The following is a 25,733-nucleotide window of genomic DNA, read 5'->3' on the forward strand; positions in this document are numbered from 1 at the left end:
GAAGTGGTGGTCGTGGCTATTTCCCGCTCCCTCAAAAAAATTTTTTAAGTTTACAATCAGAAATTGCATAGAATTTAAGTTTTCCATCAGAAAATGAAAACTCTCTGCATGAAACTCCCAGTTGGTGAACACAAGCAAAGGTCGAGCTGCTGTTGGAAGCCTCGTGCCTTCCGCCAGATGAGCGCTCCACATCCTGCAAACAACTAACACGTGACTAGCAGCCATCTGAGAGCCTGGAAAACATCTGTAACTGATTTTGCAGATGGAAGAGAAGTTCAGTGTTTTACTAAGGTCACACAAGGGGGCTACTGCCCAAGCTGAGGTTAGGACTCAAGAGGTCCTAGTTCCCAGGCCTGTGTATTGGCTATGAGAGCCACTTCTCTCCCAGGAACATGGCAAACTCTTGATTACTTAAGGTCTTTTCATTTAGTAAACACACACACACACACATACACACACACGCCCACATACTCCTTTGTACCCAGGTTTCATGTCCAGTAACAAGACATCAGCCGATCCACAATAGCCTTGGGGCCTGGTTTCCCAGAAAGCTACTGAGTTTGGTTAAAAAGAGATGCAATTGACAAACCAGGCATTGCACACTCGGGGCCCTCCTGCTGCCTCTGTGAACAGCACTTTCGTGGGAGGCCAAGGCAGCACAATGGGCAATTGTATCTTCTCTCTCCGCTCCTTAGACAAGGCCCCTGATAGTTTGTGCCTGCTGTTCTTCCCACCTGTCTCTCTTCCTTAGAGATCACAGTCACAAAAGGCCAAACCAAACCCAACAAGAGCGAAAACCAGACAGAGAAGGAAAAAGAAAAAGAAAAAAAAAAAACATTAACCCCTGAAACCCCAGCCATGTCAAGGTTTCTCCGAATAAACTGGTTTGGGGCATTTTAAAAATTATTTGAATGGACTTTTATTTGAGACACTCCCCCTTATTTTTCCCCAGACCCTTCTCCTACACTCGTGCCCCTGGCCACGACACAGAATGGAGAGTTCAGCACCTGAAACCTGATGCACTGGCTGCTCCACATCCTAAAGTTGAGCAGGGAAAGATCAGGAGTTATTTAGACTTCTATCCCCTAATCCAGCCTACCCTTCCAAATTAACAAGCAAACAAAGCAATGACTAGAATTGAGAAGACCACAAAGAAGAAAAGGAAGGGAGGAAGGAAAAAGGGAACAGTATCAACAAAACATTAACAAAAATATACAAATCCAGAAAAGAAAAACTTCCCTGTTGAGTTTATTATTATTATTATTTTTTGTAAGAACTCGACCCAGAGTACAATGGTCCCTTTCTAATGGTAAAGTCCACTGATGATTCCACTAATTCACTGAACTGGTCTGGGCAGGGACCCCCACCTTAGACTGTCATTTTGGCGGGAAGGAAAGGCCCACTGGGAGCAGCTGGGTCCTTGTGGTCCGGAGGGAGAGCGTCCCATCCCTACTCCAGTGCAACGTCTCTGGGTGGACCCAGCTCCCGGGACAGGGCGCTGTCTCCAGCTGGGACGTTGAGCTCCTTGATCCTTTTGTAAAGTGACTGGATCCAAAATCCGGAGAGAAGTGTGAACGCTGTTGAGTTCGGACTCTGGACAGACAGCAGCGCCCGCGTGCCCTCCGGCCGCCCTACCTGGCCTCTGAGCGTCCTGTCCCGCGAGGGCTACTCGGGCTCGCTGCTGTTGGTGGTCTTGTCCCACTCCAGGCTCTCGGCACTGCGGGCGGGCGACGGCCGGGCCCGCAGGCCCTGGAACCGGCGGCACTCGGGGCACACTCGGATGTGCGTGCAGCCGCGGGCCACCAGGGCGGCCTCCTGGGCCAGTCTCTGCGCCAGCTGGTCGGGCTCGCCGGCCGCGGCCCCGCACAGCTTGCCATTGCTGAGCGTCGCCGTGCCCCGGGGCCTGCGCTCCTCGGGGACGGGCGGCCGGGACCGCGGCGCCCCAGCGCGCCGCCGGCGGGGGTGCACAGCGTCCTGGCACAGGATGATGCTGCGCAGCTCGGTCACCATCTCTTGGCAGACGGACACCTGGAAAAAAGTGGAGGTCAGAGCCCAACCGCTCAGAGCCCCTAGGGATCCCCTGTCTGTTCAGATGGGGGCTTCGGGGGCAGTGTCACAGAATCATGTACATAATCCCGGATGTGAGGATTATATGGAAGGCCTTTCAGTTCATCTCCCGCTTCATATTCAAATGCCATCTGTACTGGCAATGCCTGCCAGCTGGTGGCCCAATCTTCCCTTGAACACCTTCAAAAACAATGACTTCCCATGTTAAGAAAGAGCCCCTACTTTTTTTTGAGAGAGAGAAGCATCATATGTCCCTTGACCAGGGATCAAACCCAAAACCTTGGTGTTTCCAGCTCTAACCAACTGAGCTAACCCAAGCTAACCAGCCAGGGCTTGCTTTTATTTATTTTTTCTCCCATTTCTGTTAAATGCTGCTTCTTTCTACTGAGTTAATAACTTCTCCCTGAAATGCTCCATTGATACCAGTTAAATTTGGACCCAGAAGCCTACTAAATAAATAACCCTCTAACTCCATGTTAGTCTTTCAAGTATTTGAAAAAGCTTCCGTGTCTCCAGGAGCATTTTGTTCTCAGGCTAAAGATTCTCATTTCTTTCAATCGACTGTTTAGAGCTGGAGAGGATGCATTCTAATTATCAGAACAACAAAAACCACAGCAACACCACTCCTAAAGGTCCACAGTCTCCTGGCGTGAAACCCCTGGGTCCAGCTACCTTTCAGAATAATTTGGATTTTAGGAAGGTAATACAATACACATACAGTTATTATCTATCACACCCAGTGGGATCTAGAGTAGACTCTACATTCAAACACATTGATATTTCTATGGCAAAAGGTATGTCCCTTCACACTGAATGCATAAAGACCATGTACAATCGTTTCATATCCATTTAAGCCAAGTTTTGTCACCAAATGCATTTGTTCGACAAACAAACAACAAAAAAAATTTGGAACTTTCTGAGCTTCTTAGCTTTCATTGTGGATTAAGAGTCATGGATCTGGGCCCTGGCCAGTTGGCTCAGCGGTATAGTGTCTGCCTGGCATGTGGAAGTCCCGGGTTCAATTCCCGGCCAGGTCACACAGGAGAAGTGCCCATCTGCTTCTCCACCCTTCCCCCTCTCCTTCCTCTCTATCTCTTTCTTCCCTTCCTGCAGCCAAGGTTCCATTGGAGCAAGATTGGCCTGGGTGCTGAGGCCAGGCTCTGTGGCCTCCACCTCAGGCACTAGAATGGCTCCAGCTGCAACAGAGCAATGCTCCAGATAGGTAGAGCATCACCCCCTGGTGGGCATGCCGGTGGATCCAGGTGGGGCACATGTGGAGGTCTATCTGCCTCCCTGATTCTAACTTCAGAAAAATACCAAAAAAAAAAAAAAAAAAAAAAAAAAAGACTCATGGATCTGGACTGCTAGTCCTGTTACTATTATTATGCCCATTTCACAGATGCGGAAATGGAGGCTCAGAGGTTATATACCTTGCTAAACAATTAATTGCCTAATAAATAGCTGACTTAGAATTTTTTTTTTCTTTTTTTTTTTTTTCATTTTTCTGAAGCTGGAAACAGGGAGAGACAGTCAGACAGACTCCCGCATGCGCCCGACCGGGATCCTCCCGGCACGCCCACCAGGGGCGACGCTCTGCCCACCAGGGGGCGATGCTCTGCCCATCCTGGGCGTCGCTATGTTGCGACCAGAGCCACTCTAGCACCTGGGGCAGAGGCCACAGAGCCATCCCCAGCGCCTGGGCCATCTTTGCTCCAATGGAGCCTTGGCTGCGGGAGGGGAAGAGAGAGACAGAGAGGGAAAGCGCGGCGGAGGGGTGGAGAAGCAAATGGGCGCTTCTCTTGTGTGCCCTGGCCGGGAATCGAACCCGGGTCCTCCGCACGCTAGGCCGACGCTCTACCGTGACTTAGAATTTGAACCCAAACTTATCACCCCCAAAGAGCACACATGCTCTGATTAGCTCTCTACCCTGTGCTGGAAAGGGCCCTTTTCCCAGACCGTGAGGGGAGAAGGAGCCTTCTGCTCTTTCGTGTTCTTTCTCTGGTCTTCCAGTTCTAGCAACAGCACTGCTGCTCTACCACACCCAGACAGCTAGTGAAGCACTTCCTCTTCATTTTAGCTATTAGGAGTCCTCACTGACTTTTTCAAGGACCAGGGGAGGCATAGGGCAAGAGCAATAACAATATCACTATTATTTTTAATATATAGAGTAAACTTGAACCTATTTTTAGATTTTGGGGAGAGAGCAGGGAGAAGAATTAAAGGGGAGAGACGATAATCTTAGAGTAGCGGAAGAAAGATGTACCCAGGCAGGGGTAGCTTTAGCTGTGGGTGAGTTTTCAGGTGGGGGTTTTCACTAGTGGCCGGTCACTCCTGATTTCTTGGTGAGATGAGAGGTGCAATTAAGCTCCCTGCCTGAAGGAGCAAAGGAGTATGAAGAGGGGGTGATAACATGAAGTCCTGTTGCAAAACAGGAACGCGGCTGAGCACAGAGGTCAAAGGACTGTGATACCCCTATGAGGAGCCGGACTCCATAAATGTCCAGGGCGCTGTACACTTAGGCACCGAAGGAGCTCTTTATCCAGGGTCAATTACCAAAGGAGATGTGAGAAGTTCCAGTGTTGGGAGATTGAGTTAGAGGCTAATGTACTTGAAAAACCAAAGAATGCAATTAGCATGTAAGGATTTCTGGCCCTTCTCAGAGGTAGAATGGAAGGAGAATGGGATAAAGTTTTCTTCCTTCTTCTCAGACTCTTTAATCTGTGTTAAACTTATATGAACCTGGTTTCTAAGCCACACGCTTGGGAATTAAACTTATCCAAAATCCCTGAGAAGGAAGATGTAATTCTTGGGCTCACATGAATTGCGGTATCTCAAAGCATCTCTGCTTGTAAGTGGAAAACATACTTAAGATGAACGAACTAAAGTCAGGGTTTCCATTAGTAAGCTGGTACTTTTGCCCAGCGTTTTCTTTGCAATGATATGTCTTAAATTATAGCTGTGCAAGGTTTCATTGTTCATTAAAAAGTGTTCACGTATTTATTTCCTGGACTGTTTTGTAGGAGAATCTGAACTCTGTCAGTTAAATACCCTTTCTGTGGCTGCGTACTTAGTAAGTGATGAAGACTTGACCTGGACCTCCTGCCCCCGGGTCTGCCCCGTGGGCACTCAAGCCCCATGCGGGATTTCACGGGACCTGTCTGGAATGACTTTTGTCTGTCCATGAGCTTGTGAACTTTGTCCCTTCTGCCAACACTAGAGGACACACCCCTCTGGAGGTTTACCTCGGGAGTTTCTGAGTGTCGGAGAGTCCACAGAAACTCCAACATAGCCATAAAAATGGCCACGATTAAGCCACAAATAAGAACCACAAAGATTCCACCAATATTCTCCATTCCCAGTCCTGTAAGAAAGTAACAACAAACAAAAATTAGTGTGCAAGAGCTGGAAGACGTAATCATTCTACTGAAATTGCTGAAAATGCTGAACCTGGGTCTTGTCAACACTTTATGTACATATTTCTTGAAGAGGCATAACTATTCTTTTGGGGGGGGGGAATTGAATCGTAGTTGGAGTAAGAGAAGGGAAGGGGAACTTAGTTGCAAATGGAGGACATTGGTGAAAATTTTCCAAAAGGGTGTCTGTCTGGCAGTGGAAGGTGGGGGTCACTTTAAGTAAAGAAAAATCTGATTTAGCCCATGATTCCAGAATACCTGTGCATTCTAGTATCTGCATAAAAAAATTTAGTCCCTCTTACTCATGTGTTTACTTACTATAGAGTGATTGTTTTTACCAAACTATAGTTGGGGAAAAAATATCTTTACTAAAATACTAATTTGGAAAATAAAACTTTTTATCTTACTTTTTAGCCTACCATACCAGTGGTTCCCAAACCTACTTGCCATCAGCACCTCCTGGGAAGCTTGTTAAAATATAGATTCCTAGTTGTTCCCCCAGACCTATCAAACCCCTGTCTCTGGAGATGGGACCCAGAAATCTGTATTTTTTAGGAGAGAAGAGAAGAGAGAGTGAGGTAGATTTCCACATGCACCCCGACCAGGATCCACCCAGTGATCCAATCTGGGGCTGATGATGCTGGATTACCAAGCTATTTTTCAGCATCTGAGGCCATTGCTCGGACCAACCAAGCTATCCTCAGCACCTGGGGCCACACTTGAACCCATTGAACCACTGGCTGTGGGAGGGGAAGAGGTGAGAGAAGAGGGAGGTGAAAGAGGAGAGAAGCAGATGGTCGCTTCTCATGTGTGCTCTGAGCAGGAATCGATCCCAGGACTCTGTATACTGGGCCAACGCTCTATCCACTGAGCCACCAGCCAGGGCCGAAGCTGGTATATATTTTTTTTTATTTATTCATTTTAGACAGGAGAGGGAGAGACGGAGAGAGAGGAGAGACAGAGAGAGAGAAGGGGGGAGGAGCTGGAAGCATCAACTCCCATATGTGCCTTGACCAGGCAAGCCCAGGGTTTCGAACCGGCAACCTCAGCATTTCCAGGTCGACGCTTTATCCACTGAGCCACCACAGGTCAGGCAAAGCTGGTATTTTTAAAACACATTTCACAGGTAATTCTTTTGCCAGCCAGGCCTCAAATTAGTTTTCAGATCAGTATTTTTAGAAACAGTGTACACGACTGTAATTCCTTGAAGTCAGGCATAGTTTCTGATTGGATCCTCACTGTCTAGCATGATACCTGGCATATAGTATACACTCAATAAATATTTGCAGGATTATACAGTTGTTTCACTTCCACAGCGTCAACCACTGAGTTTAGCTACATAACTGGATGCTGTCTTGATATTAAAGAAACCCAGCAAAAAGCATCTTTCATTCAGGAAAACACCAAGCGGGTCGCTTACATGCTATGCTGTTCCAAAACGCTTATGCGTCTGTGTTCAGTCAGTAGTGCCGTCACAGGGCAGGGAGCTACGTCAGTGTAGGGATAGCAGCTCCACACACTAAGAGCTGAGCCATGGCCCAGGAGCCGAGGCCCGATGCTCCTTCCTGCGCCTTGGGTTTCCTCTCATAAAGCCTCAAGTGGACGTCTGTTATTTTTATTTGGGTTTTAAAATAACGCAGCCCGGTATAATATCTGCCTGCACTACTGATCTGCCACCCTGGCTCCAAGGTTCACATCATGATGTGTCCAATGAACCATCACCTCTGGTCGGCAGGTACACACAGTCAACTCAGGGGTACCTGAGTAACGATAGCCTCTCTTTTGAATAATCAGAAATGGGATTATTTAAAAACTCAATTCTAAGGGAAGACATATACAGTTTGAAATAGATTTCTATCTTTGAGGAGAAAGGTGCTTGGGGTTTATTTGAACACCTGCCTCTCTAACCTGGGACCTGGGAGCATTTGGGTAGAAGGTTTCTGTCTAAGCATCAGGATCCATTGTGTGTGGAGGGGTGCGGGGGGCAACAGCAGCGACACTTGAGAGAGAATGCACCGAGGATCTGGCTGGGGTGGACGGGCAGACGTTCCAGCCACAGGTTTAAGGGTGTTGAGAAATGAGGTATTGGGATGTGCATCTGAGCATCATGGATGAACTAGTTCCTCCAGCTGACCCCTGTGGAGAAGGACTAGATGGATAACCCAGTGAAGTTTTAACGACCAAGGATGCTCACCTATTCGGGTAACTATGTAGTTCGCAAGTGACTGTTGATGTACCGTATGCCTCTCCTAGCACTTTGGGGTAGTACTGCCCTATATAGAAATCACGGCCAGGATCCCTTTGAAGGGCCTCAACCTCCCCTCATGTTCCTGCAGAGGAGGTGCTCCGCCCCGTCTCCGGGTCCTGTTCAGCCATGTCAGTCCTCCCCGCTCTCCCTGCCTCCTTTAGTCACCCCGGCCCCCAATCCTTCCCTCGCCGTGGACTCTCTCCCTCCATACAACACATGCTCACCTTTCCCCCTTCTCAAAGAAAAGTGAGAAATCCTCCTTTGCCCTCCAGCTCTGTCTAGTGAACACCACTTCTCTCTCCTTCCTTCCTTCCTTCCTTCCTTCCTTCCTTCCTTCCTTCCTTCCTTCCTTCCTTCCTTCCTTCCTTCCTTCCTTCCCTGGGGAAACTTACTGAAATAGTAATATACATATGTTTGCATCAGAACTATCTTAAGACATTTTCAAGCCCTTAAAATGCTTACATTTGAAGACCCCATCTCACATAAAAGCAAGGAGAGGATGCACCCACATCTTATGTTAAATTCATTTAAAAAAAAATTTTTTTTTGCTTCTGAAATGATTAAATGGTAAGAAAGTGTTAATTTATAATGGGTTGCGATTTCTCAACAATCATGCTGCAAAATGAGGAAAATCTAGCAAAACATTGTTTCTAAATGTAATAACATAATGAAGTTTTTATGACTATTAAATTTTGAAATTAATAAAGTCAAAACAATGTTGTTTTTTGGAGATATTTAATTAAATATGTCTGCCTTCATGTAATTTTGCAGTTTTCTTTTTGCATTTTGGAACTAATAATTTCCTTCAGATCTCAAACATAATTTTGGATGCTGGAAAAACTTTTAGGCCCTAGGCAGTCTTGTCTATGGTATCTGAAAGAGTTCTGAATTCACTTTCGTTTTTCCTATTCACCACTCATCCTATGAGATTTTGTCTTGCACCACTAAAACCTCCCTTACCAAATTTACCAATGAACATTTTATTTCTAACTTATTGGAAATTTTCTAGTCCTGATCTTAAGTAAGCTTTTGTAGCATTTGATATTATCAACCACACCACTTTCTAGGAGATTATGGGAAAAGAGAGAAAGAAGCACCAATTTGTAGTTGTCTCACTTTGGTTGTGCATTGATTGCTTCTTGTACCTGTCTTCACTGGGGATTGGACCTGCTGCTCAGGTCCAATGATCCCTTGCTCAAGCCATTGACCTTTGGGCTCAAGCTGGGCTATCCTTGGGATCATGCTCATGATACTGCATTCAAGCCGGCGACCCCTCACTCCAGCTGCACTCAAGCTGGCAATCTCAGGGTTTCAAACTGGCGACCCCAGCGTTCCTGGTCAATGCTCTACCCACTGTGCCACCACTGGTCAGGCTCCTTTTTCTAAGCTTTCAATAAAAACATTGCTCTCTGGGCCCTGGCCGGTTGGCTCAGCGGTAGAGCATCAGCCTGGCATGCGGGGGACCTGGGTTCGATTCCCAGCCAGGGCACATAGGAGAAGCGCCCATGTGCTTCTCCACCCCCCCCCTCCTTCCTCTCTGTCTCTCTCTTCCCCTCCTGCAGCCAAGGCTCCATTGGAGCAAAGATGGCCCGGGCGCTGGGGATGGCTCCTTGGCCTCTGCCCCAGGCGCTAGAGTGGCTCTGGTCACGGCAGAGCGATGCCCCGGAGGGGCAGAGCATCGCCCTGGAGGGGCAGAGCATCGCCCCCTGGTGGGCAGAGCATCGCCCCCTGGTGGGCAGAGCGTCACCCCTGGTGGGCGTGCCGGGTGGATCCCCGGAGTCTGTCTGTCTCTCCCCATTTCCAGCTTCAGAAAAATACAAAAACAAACAAACAAACAAAAAAACATTGCTCTCTGATCTCTTTCCTTCTTCTCCATCACCTTTGCTTGTCGAGACACGTTGTCTCCTTATTTTTCTGCACTTGGTCTCTTGACTCTCCTCCATGCACTAGGCTATTCCCAAGCCCTGCTGACTTTATCTCCAAATGCTTTTCAATTTCTTACCTTCTCTCTACCTCTCCTACAGCTTCCCTAACTCAGGCCTCCACTGTCTCTTGCTTGGTCTGTTGCAGCATCTTCCAAAATAATTTCCCTGCTTTTAGCTGTGTCCTCCTCAACTCTACCCCACACAGAGCTGCCCGGGTGGTCTTTCTGAAATGTAAAATCTAACTGTGACACACCCTCTAGAAGAGCGTCCAGCACACATCATTGTTGCTCCTACCTTGTGTTCTTTTACACCTGTTAGCACCCCTCCCCAGGACCTATCCCCCCTTCCTAGACACACACCTGGTTAAGGGATCTCTTTCTCCTGTTACCTGACTCCGTATATGGTGCTTGTGTTTTACCGACAATGTATCACTCTAATGTTGCATAAAATAATACATTAGTTTAATTACATGTATCTGGACTTCCCATTATACTGTGAGTTCCATAAGAGGAAGATCTGTGTCTTGTTCAACTCTGTGACTCGATTAGTGGTGCCTGGAGCCCAATACGAGCCCAATAAATGTTTGTTGAAAGAATGAGCAGAGAGAAGGAGGATAGAGACATCCCAGATGCAGAAGCCTGGATTATCAGACACTTTGGCTCCACACTGTGATATGTATTCAATCCCAATTAAATTTTGTTCAAAATACTAGTAAAGTGTGACAGCCCTTGTTGAGTGTTCCCAGCCTGGTCACAGAGGCAGATGGCCCAGACTGCACTAAGCAGCTGGCCAACGTGCGCCTGGACGTTGACATGGATAATACACATCACGGCCCGACAGTACTGGGTCCCAGGCAGGTAGGAGGGCGAGGAGGAGGGGTATCAGCAGACAGGTTATCTGTGCTGGGAGGATGTTGATTAGATCAGGGAAAGCTTCTTGGGGGACCTGAGGTTTTAGCAGGAGACAGGTGGAAACCATGAGTCACTGAAACACCCCCTAGTCTGTCTTTCCCAGCTTCTCACGTTTCAGGGCCGGCATGTTAATCATGGGTGTTGGCTCCAGAGTGTGGACTCCAGGCTGAGTGGTCTCCTCCCCTTCTGAGCAAGCCGGGTATACCACTCATGCCTTTAGGAACTTATTGGAAAGTGGAAGCAGGAATAGATCGCTGGCAGAGTCAGAGCTGAGAAACAGATGGAGGGGGGGAGCGGGAAGCACATGCTGAGAGGGCAGCGTTTTTCTTTCACACTGTCTGTCACCAGTCATTGCAGAAGTCAGATGCCTTCCGTGGCACACCGCCCTCGCTCAGGGGAGCCTTTGATGTGCACTCCTTCTGGCCTGACCACAGGACCCCCACTGCCCTCATGGAGGCCTCAGCACCCACCGGGACAGGAAGCCATGAACCGCCCCCTCCCCTCCCTTAATCAGATGGGAACACACAGAAGGCATCTAAACGGAGGTTTCTCAAACTGGGATTTTCCACTGACGCTTGGGTCTCTGAGCCTCAGCCATGCCCAGCGGTAAGATCGAATTAAGTGAAACAGAACTGAACTCTCCCAGTAGACGCAGGGTTGGTTAGTAACTCTGGCATCGCACACCGATTGCCCGCAAATACAAATGACAGTTGACAAATACAAACAAATGTGTTTCTAAAACTGCAGAGTGGAATGCAGCCTGGAAGGGGGCACCTTGGAGGAGATTTGAATTCTCCATTCACCCACCCACCCGCTCTGCCTGGGGAATAATCACCTCCCCACCCGCTCTGCCTGGGGAATAATCACCTCTTGGATTCAGGTGCGTGCGTGTCTCAGACCTTAACATCCCTGTGTATCTGTAGGTAGCACTGTAGATTTCTGTGTCTGAGATGCAGGGGAGTTATTTTCAAACAAGGAGGGAGTAGCTATAGCCCGGGAAGCAAAGAGACAGGCCATATGAGCCACTGAGGCAGGTACAGTGACGGGAGAGGTGAGTGCCACAGTCTCATCAAGGGACAGCATATTTGTTCTTGGACATGGGTCAACACATCTTTTTCAGGGAGTTTCCACAAGCCGAGCACTGGGCTAGGTGCTGAAGCTCTGGGCCACGTTCCCCACTGACAACATTGGATGGGAACGTGAAGTTGCTGACAAGCTGATTTTCATGTGCTGTCTATTTCAGCATCCCATTCACTACCACCCATGCAAATATATTCAATGGCACCATATCCTCAGAATTCTTAGTTGTAAATATTAACTTTACCTGCCCGTGTGTGGGCTGACCTGGACGACCTTCCCAGAAAGTATAAAGTGATTCATCACGTTTGCCTCACTATAAAATAGTACTGTTTACATTTCTTTTGCATTCACTGGGACATTTGTGGACTAGACCTAGTTCTGGACACAGAGATGGAGAAAAGCAGGGAAAGGGATGTGAAATAGGAAAGGGATGGGAGAGGCACTGGATACATTTTGCAATTTGTCAAAACACAAAAGATGGGAGAGGCACTTCACAATTAATCCAAATATGAGCTCGAGGACTTCATTTTTGAAAACATTCCTGACCTCATTCAATTATCATTAAAAACATTGTAAAGAAGGTCCACTGTCCAAAATTGTACAGTTACAGAAATGGAAATTCAGTAACTTGCCCAGGTTTTCACACCTAAGATGTGAAATCTAGATAAACCTTACTGCCCCGCTAATGTTTGTTATAAAAACCAAGCTGGCCTTTATACATGTTTACTATGCTCAGAGTTACCATGCTAAACATTTAAATTCAATCCTAACAGTTGCCCTGTGAATCAGCACTCCTCTGACCTCCATTTTACCAACAAGAAAACCCAGATCCTGGACTCAGGCAATTCGTCCTGGGTCTCATGTCTGATGAAGGGAAGGGCCAGGTTCAAACCAAAGCCAGAGTCAGGCCCTGACCCCAACCCCTCACCACCTCCTGTGACAGGGAGCGATTACAGAACTCAACCTGGCACCCTGATGACTGGATTTATTCCTGGGATACCCCCACCCTCAGAATGACCAGGAGAGAGGGTCCTGTGGACAGGCTATTAGTTCCACTCATAAAATCCCCTTCTCTCCTTGACATTACAGCGAATGTTTGAATCAATGATTTATTGACTTAATCTTGGCTCAGGTTCCAGCCAAAGTTGGGCTGCAGTCTTTATAATTGCTGACCTCCTCTGATGTCCACACACAGGGCTACCATTTGCCTCTATTTCTTATCCTGCTTTCTGGTACCCACCCCTCCTTGAGTTTCCCCGTCTCTTGGCAACAAATTTGACTTGATCAGGGAGAAGCTTCCTCTGCAAGCATCCCTCTGAGACACTATCTAAACTCCCATATTAGTGTTTCCAGTCTTGGCTGTGTCCAGAGAAACCAGAAAACCATGATAATCAGGCTGAGCTACCTGAGAAGAGAGGAAAACATCTCCAGAATTCTCCTCCCGCCCACCTCTATTTGCCCCACTCTCTCTAAATGTCTTACACATCCATTCCCAAACTTCCTGCTCTCTAAGGATTTTGTGAGTCAATGTCACCGGCTTCTTTTCCATCCTTGAAAGAGGACCCTGATTTTCACAGCCTGATGCTGTATTTATGTCCCTTTGAATTAAATCGATGGAGAGCTTGTGTTCTTCGAGATAAAGGTATTTAGTTCCCTTGGAATTCACCTACTACCTTGTTGTCTTGCAATTGTTCTGCAAGCCTTCAGCAATCCAATCCCCTTGAATTAGGACGCTGGCATCTGTGAGTGGCTCGCGATATTTCTTTTTATAGGAGTTGAGTGCAAAAATAAACAAAATAAGTGTTTTGGAAAAGAAGAGGCAGAAGAAAATGAAACAGCTTGGAATGAAGCCTAGTTTTTTTGTTTGTTTGTTTTGTTTTTTGTAATTCTCCAGTCTTCTACATAATTTGCCATTTCATTTTTCAGCTGTGCATGAAGCTAGTGGTCCTTGAGCTATATAGACAGAGAAAGAAATAAGGAGAGACAAAGCAAATGGATAATGTGGTTCTCACCGGAGCCAAGTGAGACCTGGCCAGAAGACGGACTGGTGGCATCCTACCAGCATTAGGATTCTTCTCTGCTGTTTGGCAACAATGTTTGAGCTGTAATATTGGGCTAGAGGTGGATAGCAATACCCAAATCTTTCTTTGAAATTTCTTGCATTTTAATAGGATAACAATGTAGAAAAGGACTCTGTTAGGCTCCACACATAACCTGGGACTTTCTAATTAAAACCAGGCACCTAGAGCCCACCACTCTCAGTTCCAGGCCTCTGAAACCCTGCACCTCCATCTCTCTCTGTCCGTTTTATACTTTCCGCCTTCCTTTAGACACCTGTGAAAGCTGCCTTGAATCACAAAGGGAAGGATCGCCTGGGATCTGCTTTAGAAAGCCTTTTAACAAGACTTCCCTGTGTTCAACTTGAGTCACAAGGAGAAAAATGTCCCTGTGGCTACATTCCTGGTTACCATTTAAAGATCTTGGGGAAGAGACTGTCTGGGACGTGCTGGTCCTGTGTTTTGGGCACAGCAGGGGTCTCCTGAGCAGGGAATTAGATTCTTGAAGTGTGATGGCTAATTGACAAAGCAATGGCGCCTCATGTTCCAGGCTACTGCTTTTGCTTGGCTTGGAGGAGGTCATATGGACTTTTGCCTGGCCAGGAAACCTTTCAGCCTCTTAGTAATGTTTGTTTGGGCTTCAGCCATGGCGGAAATGAGGCCATTGCATTAAACTGACACTAGCTGCCCGTGGCTGAGATGAGAGCAAAGTCCTGGTTCTCATGGTGATTCGCACAACAGCTCCCAGACACCTCCCTCTTGGACATCACTATTTCTTAATACAGCTCACCCTCGTTTCCAAAGAACAACTGCAGAGAAGCAAGTGAACACTGGCTGACTGAGGGAACCCCCTAGCAGCTTCCGAAGCGCCGGAACCTGAACAGGATGACTTCCACTGTTTACGTTCCCTTTCATCATCAGCTCAGTCCTCTTCTCCACGCCAGAGAACATTCGGTGCCCAAGTGAGGAGAGGAGAGAAGCCTCCTCCCTGCCCCCAGCCTGATCTTTGTCTGACCCCTCCCCCTTCCATCCTGAACTCTGCCGTCACACCAGTCTTTTAAAAACTCTGTGGAATGGAGAAGAATTTCCAAAGCCTACCCCCTTTACAAAAATGGTAACAATTTTTCTATAAATGTACCTAATTTCTGCCTCAAATTCCCATTTTCACTTGATCGCCAACACGATAGAGACTTCTCAATCGTTGCCATTTTAAGTTCAGATAAATAGTGTCTACGCCGTTCCCCCTCTACCCCAAGATGTTTCTCAGGTCGAATACTGGAAAGGAGATTCTATTCAACGGCAGGGGGTGGGGTTAGGTATCAGGTCCTAATGCTGGGTTCACTTAGAGTTCCAATATTCTTGTCTAGAGCCCAGGAAGGCACAGAGCTGTCACGGGGCTCTCTCGGCCCTGGGTCCCCTTGTAGCATCTTTCATGCCTTCAGTTCACTGTCGCACGGCACCTGTTTCTGGGACTAGCCGAACTCCTGAATTCTTTATCTCTTGGAAGCCCCAGCTAACTTAGGAGTCGTATCTGCCTCTCTTCACCTCCTGGCAGGACACAAGGCTCCTTCTCAAGGACCTGCCACATTTAATCACATCCTTTCCTGCTCAGAAGTTCCCTGCCCAGACCAGCATCCTTTCAGTATCTGGGCTGCGGATGAGGAGGCCTGGCTCTTCTGTTCTTTTTCCATTCTCTAACTTCTAGTGTCAATTTATGCCAAGCTTCCTTCAGGTACTAGCCTTTTGCATTCCAGAATCCTATTCTAGCAAATCAAACACCTTGACTTCTAAGAACATTTTTTTTCTGCTATGAATTGTTAGAGCTTCTTTTGGAACCGAAAACCAATTTGACTGTGGTCTTCCTGAGGCAATGACTATCTCCTGAGACCATGAATACCACTGAGAGGTCAGAATTCCACCCCCAGGACCTGCTTCCACCATGCCACATCTCATCCCAGAACCTGTGGTGTCTGCAGCCCAGGCCGTTAGACACGGCCCAGCATGTATTAATACACCAAAGCACAAGCAAAGCTCTGGGGTGTTTATGGGGTACTTTCCTGGAATGCTGATTTTACTTCAAGTTTAGGTAGGAAAATATATTTACATTAAATAATCATGCTTTGACTGTGTTGTCAGATGGAAAAGTCACATATGTTTTTAGGACAAAACAATGCTTTAAGAAAATTCCAAGCATGGTGGGCTGCTTTAGACGTTCTATGTCCCTGGATCCCAAGAGCACACATTCAGTTTCCTCTGTTGTTAAGTCCTTCTATGGCAGTGGTTCTCAACCTTTCTAATGCTGTGACCCCGCAATACAGTTCCTCATGTTGCGGTGACCCCAAACCAAAAAATAATTTTGGTGGCTACTTCATAACTGTAATTTTGCTACAGTTATGATTCGGAATGTAAATACCTGATATGCATTATGTATTTTCCGATGGCTTTAGGCGACCCTGCTGGGGTCGCGACCCACAGGTTGAGAACCACTATTCTATGGAAAAGTCTGGGACATCCCAGAAAGTCTGGTTTGAAGTCCAAATGCCTATACCAAGTTTTCAATGCCTTCTTAGCTCCAACCTCATTCTGAGCATAACAACTGGGCTCCACATCCTCCTAAAACAGTGACTCTCTTAACGAATGCTCCAAGGTCCAGACCAGATGTCTCTGTAAAGCATTCCTTGACCTTTGCTCAGAATTAACCGCTACTTCTAGGCTTCATTACACTTTCTTCATTAAAATGGTCCCACAGTACAGCCATTATATAGACTATTTGTGCCTCTTTCCAGGTGCTAAACCTCTTGAGAGTAGGGCCACATTTTACGCCTTTTTGTCATCTCAGAGCCTAGCATAGTGCCTGACACACAGTGGTTGATGGTGTCTGATGGACACAACAGGGACTATGTGGATGCTTTCACTGCCAATACCTGGAGTGTCAGTGTTCCTGTTTGGGAAGAAACACCTAGGATGAGGGCGGGCATGGTACCAGGCTGGAGGTCCTTGAGAGGTTTGCTCATTCATTCATTCATTCATTCATCATTCACTGTTTATCCCTTCATCAAACACTGATGACAGATGATATTCTGGTCTCTGGGATATGAAAATAAATAAGATGCAGTCCTGCCCTTGCGTTTCTCATAGTCCATGAGAGACAGATACCAACAGACACAAAATGAATGTCCTAAGTGTTGACTTTAGAAGAGCCATCTAGCCTTAAGGAGCATGGAGGGACAGGCACACCTGTGGCCTGTGAATACTATTCACAGCACGCATTGTGTTTTAATGCTCCTTTAGGCTGAGGTTTTAGAATAAAATTAGTACTCATTTCCTTTGTGGCAGGAACTGTGCTGAGTGTTTAACATAATTTAAGTCATCCCATCTTTACAACAGCCCTGGAAGGTGGCATTACTATTATTACCTCTATTTTTCACAGCAAGAAAGCAAGAAGCTAAGGCTCAGTGACCTTCCATAGTATATGTCACAAGATCATCTATGAAGTAGAGTATTTGACCCAGTGCCCAAGATCTTGAATCCTATCAAAACTTCCTCAGGAAATAGAAGCATCCTGGTGGTTGTCAGCAAAACAAACAGGTGTACAGGGGTGTAAAAGTGTAACCGGAAATAAATTTGCTAAATTACTAATTTACTGATATTAGTCTGACTAGTCATAAAATAGAGCTCAGTGGTAGAGTGTCGGCCTGGCATGTGGAAGTCCCAGATTCGATTCCTGGTCAGGGCACACAGGAGAAGCAACTATCTGCTTCTCCACCCTTCCCCCCCGCCCCCTGCAGCCACCACACGAATGAGCAAGTTGGCCCCGGGTGCTGAGGACAGCTCCATGGCCTCACCTCAGGTGCTAAAATAGATCAGTTGCCCAGCAACAGAGCAGTGGCCCCAGATGGGAAGAACATGAGCTCCAGATGGGAGTTGCTGGGTGGATCCTGGTGAGGGCACATGCAGGGAGTCTGTCTTTCCATCTCCCTGCCTCTCACTTAAAAAAAAAAAAAAGAATGTACTAACAAAGTAAGATTATAAAAGAATTCCATGTAAAGTGTTAAATCCAGTACATTGCTATGATAACCATGATTCAATATTATTAGTTTAGTGATCACAGATATGTATCCTGTAACAAATCAAACTATACAATAGGACATGGTCAATCCTATACTCTCACCTCTGGCCAAGCTTATCACTGGCATTATCCTCCCTACCTACTCAGGTTTTGGGCATCATCAACACATAATTCATGTTATCCAGCCCACAAAAGTTTCCTGACACTTTTCTCTGTGCCTCTCCCATTTATTTTTTTCGCAGAGTTAGAGTCCTCCTCACTTGACCTATGGGGAGTGGAAAGCCCAGACGTGTGTGGCCTCACTAGGTTCCTGTGATGGGAGGGGCAGCATTTTCCCTAAATGACAAAGGGCTCGCCCACATAGGTCCCCCTTCTTGAGATCTCCCCTTGCAGGCTAGAGATACTGAGAAACACAGTCACTCATTCACTACGTTTCCTGCTGAGCAGAGGCAACACGTGGCGTGGCGTTATTATTCACTTCACTCCTCCATGGCCTTCCATGCAGAGAGAATGGATAGGCGAATTTGTTACATATTTTGGCACGGTTGCAGTAGATTACGAGGGCGAGCTATATGATTTATATTTGAACTAGGCCATTTTGAGAACGAAAAGTGTTCTAAGAATAACCAACAGGAATTAACCGATCTATAACAGGTGTGACCTGGGACTATTCTGGGAAAACCAGGATATGTGTCTGCCCTAAAAAAATCCAGGGTGCTCAGGGATCCTTAATACACATGTTAGTCAGTATCTGCTTTCTATTCAGCCTAATTTAACATTCACTCTTTTTCTTTCCTTCTTTTCTTCCCTTCCCTTCCCTCCCCTTTCCTTCCCTTCTTTTCCCTTCCCCTCCTTCCTTCCTTTCTTTCAATAAAACACCCACATGCCAGACCCTATGGACAGCCCTGTGAAGAAGGCAGATTCTGCCCTCATGAAAACTGACATTGTAGTAGAGGAGGTGGGAATCAACCAATAAATGGGAAATATAACATCAGATAGCGATGAAGTCTGGACAGAAATAAAGCAAGGTCCAGGTGATGGGGAGAGCTTCACAGGGTGGGGGTGGGGGTGGAGACCTCTCAGAGGGAGTTGCCTTGGGGAGGCCAGGAGGAGGAGTCAAGTGTGCAGACTCGGAGGTGGCAGCAGCCTGGGTGGCTTGCGGACAGAAAGAAACCGGGAAAGTTGAGAGAGAAGCGGGTCAGATAGGGATGTGAGGCTACAGAAAGCTTCAATTTAATTCTGGAAGGTTTGTGCAGACGAATGCTGCAGTCTTGTTCACATCTTCAAAACAATCGCTCCTGGTGAAGACTACATCGTTGAGGAGCAAGACTGGGAAAAGGAGAACAGGCTATTTCAACCGTCCAGTTCAGAGGGGATGGGGCAGAGCCAGGGTGGAAACGGAGGTGCTGGGGTGAGAGGTGGCGGGTTCGGGAGGCATGGTGGAGGTGGGGTGTCTAGCATGTGCGAGCCAGGTGGCCCCCGGATACCTGCAATATGTCAAACCCTGAGATGAGACTGACCCACAGCCAGTCCCAGCCTGCCCTGGCTTCCTTCCAGGACGTGTTCTCAACGTGCCTGAGAAGTCATCTGCTGGGGTTCATACACCAGACAGGCTGCACTGGTCATCCAGGGCAGGAGGGAAGGGCCTGAGCATCCTTACCTTTGGCTCTGTGGTCTTCCTCCTTGGGGCACTTACCCCCTTCCCACCATTTCCGCTTCAGAATTTCCAGGCGGTTGTTCTCCTGCAGCTGGAGAATGGCCAGGTCAAACTCGTCCCGGAAAACCGAGCCTGTAGGGGTCACAGAAGAGCCCAGAACACAGGATTTGAGCGCCCTCTTAGGCATGCATCACTCTGCTCCCTTTCCAGGGAAACCTCCTGGCCAATCTGCCCACTTAACCTTGGGGGAGGGGGATAAAGTGACAGGCGATTGGCTTCCCGGGCCCCTGCTCTCTCCCGTGCTGTGTCTGAGGACTTTTGTGCAGAAATGGGGCTCTGGCTTCACGCAGGGCACGCAGGCATTTCTACTCTCCTCTCCGCGCTGGCCAGCAGGTCCCCTGGCCAAGACCCCGGTGTGGGTCAAGTGACAGCTTTCTAGGTAGTGGTGGCACTCTCCCTCCCCACCAAGATGCCACCACTTTCTATCCAGGTTAACTGATAGGCAGGAAGCTGGTTGCAAAGCTCCCCATCTGCCTCCAGGACGAGGAGCTCTCAGCTGAGCATTTGTCTGTGTTCTCCTTTATTTAAATTAATTTCTCAGGCATTTATAACTCTCTCTATATTACACCTGACATTTTTTTCTTTTTTCTTTTTTCTTTTTTTTTTTACCCAGAGCAGCCACCAAAGAGAGAGTGCCACCCAAGAGAGCGGCGGAGGCTCCCCTTCTCCATCTGTGCGGAGAACCGGTTCCCAGCTGTCCCCAGCCTTCACACCTGCCCGCCGAGTGCCCCAGAACCCAGCCGCTCGCTCGTCCATCACCCTGTTCACACTGCTCCTCTCTCCCTCCGCAGAGAGAAGGCTTCTGTTCAGTGCAATTCTGTTTTAGAATTCTCTGGAACAGGGTCAAGGAGCTTTGATTCTGGAATTTAGGTGTAATCACAGAAACAGGCTTACATGAAACCGGGGGAAGCTCAATGCCCCAGCACAGGCTGAGGTCTGATATCATTAAGAAAAAACTGCCAAGAGGCTGGAATCAACTAAGCAGCCTTTTTCTCGCCCAAGCTCTGTGAAGGCCGGATGTAGACAGATATCCCAGGGAGAAAGGCTATGGTGAACAGTCCAGGCAGAAGGTTGGAACAGTAGATTAGTGCTCTCATACTTCAATAGGAATTATATCTTGTTGACCTGCTGACCCTGATTCAGTGGGTCTGCATTTCTATTACACTCCAAGGTGTCCCTGGCCAGTTGGCTCAGTGGAGAGCAACAGCCTGGCATGCGGAAGTCCTGGGTTCGATTCCCAGTCAGGGCACACAGGAGAAGTAACCATCTGCTTCTACCCCCCCCTCTACCCCCTTCTCTTCCCTTCCCACAGCCATGGCTCAAATGGTTCAAGCAAAGTTGGCCCCAGGTGCTGAGGATGGCTCCATGGCCTCCTCCTCAGGCACTAAAATAGGTCGGTTGCTGAGCAACAGAGTTAAGGCCCAGCAGGGCAGAGCATCGCTTGGTAGGGGCTTGCCAGGTGGATCCCAGTTGGGCCAAATGCAGGAGTCTGTCTCTGCCTCCCTGCCTCTCACATAAAAACAAAACAAAATGGAAAAACTCCAAGGTGATGGCTGCAGCTGCACTTTGACGGGCAAGGAACTAGATCAGCTCTCAGATCTCTTTGGACTCTGACAGCTCATGACTCTACAAATAGAGCCTTCCCTACTATACGTAACAGTTTGTGACAGCATGCACTCCCCAAGCCCGCAGCACCAAGGGTGCCCATGTAATGGATCCAGGAGCACATTCATACCACCTCACGAACAGCAGCTACTTAATCCACACCTGCAGGGAACAGCTACTTGATCTAACAGTGGTGTCAAGTGGGAGACCAATGAGCATTCCAGGTTTAAAGACAACTGTCCAGCCCAGCAAAGGCATTTCAAGCAGTTTTTAAGGCATTTTCAACCAAACCTCAACAGCACACCAGGGTTCCCATGAAAGGATTATTCGCTTGCTCTCTGTTTGCCTACTTAGCTTCTAATCCACCTGATGAATTCTCCATGGCACTCCAAGTTCTGTTTCTAGTATTTCTCTTGGGTCCAATCACATTGCTTATTCTATACTAGGGCCTTTCCCTCCAGCTTAAGAATGACACACATGCTGGTCTTTCCTGGACACAACCTCAGCTGGGCCTGAATCCATCACACAGTGGATGTATAATGCTCTTCCAGCCTGATCTGAGAACCCAGACTAGCCCACAGCTCACCTGCCTGCCTATCCTCTCCTTTCCAGCTAGTAGGACCCACTGGCATGGTCTGGTGAGCGAAGTACTAAATTTGGAGACAAGTATCCTAGGCTCGAGCCCAGCTTGCTTCTCTACTTGTTCTGCGACCTTGGGCATGTAACTCCATCAGCTCTGAATCTCAGTTCTATCCCCTAGAAGGGGAGGGACCGTGTCTGCCTCTCAGGTGGGAAGATTACACAGACAGCACAGCACATGTGAAAATAGCATCATGTCAGATACAGAACGAATACATTCCTCTCCCTGTTTCCTTGGTTATTGATGACCATTTCCAGACTCAGTCTGCCTTATGTCAACTCTCTATCGGTTTGTGCCACGATAACTTTTGAAGCATTTGACATTTGAGTTGAATTTGTTTTATTGCGAGAGTATTATCAAGGTGCACCTTAAGTTCCTTTTGTGGTTCACTCCACGATCTTGAAACAAAATGTCAGCCAATAAATTTCTCCAAGGGGCCTATAATCTGTAATATTAATGGGCCTCAATAAAATATGATGGTTAGTGGAGGGTCTATGGGTTTGTGAGTAACTTGAGCGATTCCTGTACTTACAGCACTGCTAGTGTCAGAAGTTAGAGTTCAAGGATGAAACACATTATTATCTGTGTTCGCTGGCTTGGTTTCTGATCAGTCTTTAAGACAGTATCTGTTTTTATCAAATGACATAGGGAACTATGGAAAAGATGGAGAGGCACCAATGTTCCCAAAACAGACTAAGTATGAGACACTATGGTAAGGCACCTGGCTAGATTATTAGCTTTAACCCTCACAATAATCCTATAAAGTAAGTATCAGAAACCTAATTTTACAAATAAGGTAACAGAGACTCAGAGAGGTTAAATAACCTAAACAAGGTCCCACAGCCAGGAACCAGGGTGCAGTCCAGGGCTGCCTGACTTCAAACTTAGGCTTTTCAGACTTCACAGGTCTAAGTGAAGCTAATAATTTACAGAGTTCTGAGCTGGGTAAAGAAGGGATGTGTAAGGTAACAGCAAAGATGCACATACTATATGTCAATTTCTGATGGCCTCAATTCCTGCTTCTTCCCCTGCTACCTTGTACAAAGATAGCCTTGGATGATGTCAGCCCTATGCAATGTGGCTCTCAGTGGTGTGTGGAGAAGAGTTTATGTCCAAATCACCTGGGGAGCATTTCAGATCCCCTCCAAAATGCCAACAAGCAGTAAGAGTGCTCCCCCTCACCTTCTGGGAGAGGTACTATAAGCAGAGGAAAGCCCAAACCACAAATATCCTTTAGAAAGCACAGCTGGGGTAACCTTCTGGAAGCCAAGCATCTCTACCCTCTTATACCAAACCAGATGGCACACAGTCAGCAAGCTGAAGGCCAGAGCCTTACCCGCCTCCCATTCCCTCGTCCGCCGACTCAGAACAGGTGCATCAGTGAAACCCACAAATGACCTGAAAGCCATCTATCTCATCTAAACATGTCAGTCTTCTTTTGCAGTAAAACTTTCACCAGGGACATGAAGAGCAAAATTCATTCCTAAGAGTGATACCATCTTTTCCTTATCCTTTCCACTGCCTGTAATCGGCAAAGAAATGGCCAAAGGGCAGGAAGCAGGAGAGGGGAAAACAAAAGGCTTCAAGAACCCACCAAGGACATCAACATGTCCGTCAGCAATTCATCAGCTAATAACAAATCAATTAGCCCTTTAATAATTAAGGGTGGGAAAGTGATCATTGATTAGTGGAAGGATGTCAGTTTGCTCTATTTAAAAATCTCAACAATGCCCACCTACAGTCCCTGTTAAACTGGTTCTTAGAAACAGGGGTTGTTGAGTTCAATGCTGCATTCAGTGGTTCTAGCTACTCTGACTCTGCCTGGAGGAAGCTACCCACGGAGGCTGTTCCTCTCCTGCATACCGACTGGCATGCCAATCCCATAGCCCTTGGTGTCCAGCAGGCCCCCAATCTGAGTGAGGTTGCAGTTTCGCTGCCGATAGTACTCATTCATGGTGGACTCCAGGAGGAAAGCGTAGTTGGAATTCAACACCCGGGCGATGCCCTCCTCCGTGCTCTTCACAAACACGCTCGGCTGCTTGGAATACATGTAATTCCACATGCGCTGGTAGGTCTGGTAGCGGGAATTCTGGGGAAAGAACGCAAGGAAGAAAGGTCGGGGAAAGAAAAAGGACGATGTTAGTTTAAAAGGGGAGGGAATCCATGTGGACCTTAAAATTCTGGCCCTTCTGCTACTCAGCCCCTTGATTATACATAGTTTAAAAACTTTTTTGCTTTCCCTCATATCTTTCAAGTGCCACTGGCAGGAGGAGGCAGTTGTGTGCCTTTGGTACCTTTCCCAGAGGACAAAGAAGACACAAGGTCCTAAGGCGCTGTGACCTCTCTGACAGTCTGATGGCTGATTTAGCCTTATCTCCCTAGAGCAGTCCTCCATGGCCAGGGCCCTGTTCAGTCATTGTCTTTCAGGCTGGGGGCAGTGAACTCGGGCTCACTCAGGACTTCTAAAGAGATGTCACCTGCCGGGACAGTGCCAGCTCTGCTCTGCCAACCCACAACTAATCATCAGTCACAAATAACAAATAGTAACAAGACTGGGAGAATTCTGGGAGGGGGTCTATCCAAATCCTGTGTTTGTGTGGTGTCATCACTGGTCCCTCTGTCAACGGGCACTGAGACTTGGATGGCAAACAGAACACCGAAGGTCTTGAACTTGCTGCATGTGAAAATGAACTTGGTCGGCTGGGCACCTATTAACGCCAGGGGAAATCTACTTCCCTAGAGACCCTGAAGCATGTGAGAACTACTTCTCTGTCTGGTCCGGCTCTGCCAGTCTGGGTGATGAGTCCCTTCGCCTGCCGGTTAGCACACCACCATGGCAGGGCCTGCTCCTGAGCCTTGCTAGGGAACTTCAAAGAAGCCATTAGTGTCCTGATCTAGTCTGAGATCAATAAAACCAGTTCCTTTAATCTAGTGCTTCTTACACTTGAGTCATTCACACCTTATTCTGACCTTGCTTTGTCTAAGCATTACCTATGACATTTAACTAAGAAAAAAATGTTAACTACCTACTTTAGCCTCATTTTATACAGTAGCATAAATAACAGCACAGATTAGATTCATGGCATATATTTTTTTTCTAATACACACTAAAATAAATATAAAACTATTGCAACTAAAAAATAGTTCTGCCAGATAGTCCCTAAAATCATCTTAACTACCACTCATTGTCCATGTTCAATGCTTTGGGACAGGCTGACATTAACCCAAAGTGCTTTGGGGACCTTGTTCCAGGGGTATTTTGTGGAAAAATGAACCCTGTGTGAACCTCCAAACGAGATGTTCAGAAAAGATCATGGGATGAAGAGAGATGTTTTTATCTCCAGTGGACAGACAGCTCAACTTTGCTCTGCCCAATTCCCACTGTTGGCGAGTAAACAAACGGTTTACTTGGAAGAAGGTCATGCTGGAGCCTCCGTGAATCGTGCCGTACTCAATGGTGGTCTGGTCCGCCAGGTCGTCCACGGACTCGATGGGCACGTCCATGCGCTGCACCGTCAGGAAGGCCGCCAGGTTGGCCGTGTAGGATGAGATGATGATCAGCGTGAATGCCCACCTATGGCGGAAATGACCAGAAGTCATCATTACCAGGAGCACTCCCGGGAGTCCTAGCCCCCACCCCCGTCCTGCTGCAACTTAGGGGAGGCCAGGTGTCCCGCTTCGAAAGCAGCTCTCTGCTTAGTGGGGGAAGAGAAATGACGAAATTCCCATGAACAGCCTTTGGGAAGGCTGCCTAGAGAAGACAGGTTTTCTTTTTTCCCCTTATTTCCCAAAGGAGGTGATTTTGGGGTTGTTACTCAATAGAGCTGTGTCCATGCAGATAAGACAGCTTCGGAGGCCAAGAAATGAACTAGAGAATGAGCGAAGGGTGTAAGCTCTGGGACTCTGTTCAGAGTGGCAGCTGTCTCCTCATGACACAGCTGACCTTTGGATGAGCCATGCACCGAGCACCTGCCATGAGCCACCAGCACGACCCCACGGGC

General features: G+C 47.4%; 1 protein-coding gene across 1 annotated transcript in view; it reads right to left on the reverse strand.

The window, feature by feature from the left end:
* Positions 1 to 1,565: 1,565 nt before the first annotated feature.
* GRIK4 (glutamate ionotropic receptor kainate type subunit 4) overlaps positions 1,566 to 25,733 on the reverse strand; it is a 379,418-nt gene continuing 355,250 nt past the window's right edge. The window contains exons 16-20 of the mRNA XM_066259819.1: positions 25,141 to 25,306; positions 23,596 to 23,821; positions 19,431 to 19,559; positions 5,310 to 5,428; positions 1,566 to 2,028 (exon numbers count right to left, since the gene is read on the reverse strand). Coding sequence (XP_066115916.1) covers positions 1,666 to 2,028; positions 5,310 to 5,428; positions 19,431 to 19,559; positions 23,596 to 23,821; positions 25,141 to 25,306 — 1,003 coding nt within the window. The 3' untranslated portion in view covers positions 1,566 to 1,665. The remainder of the gene's footprint in view (positions 2,029 to 5,309; positions 5,429 to 19,430; positions 19,560 to 23,595; positions 23,822 to 25,140; positions 25,307 to 25,733) is intronic.

This window comes from Saccopteryx bilineata, chromosome 2, assembly GCF_036850765.1.
Source record: "Saccopteryx bilineata isolate mSacBil1 chromosome 2, mSacBil1_pri_phased_curated, whole genome shotgun sequence".
NCBI lineage: Eukaryota > Metazoa > Chordata > Mammalia > Chiroptera > Emballonuridae > Saccopteryx > Saccopteryx bilineata.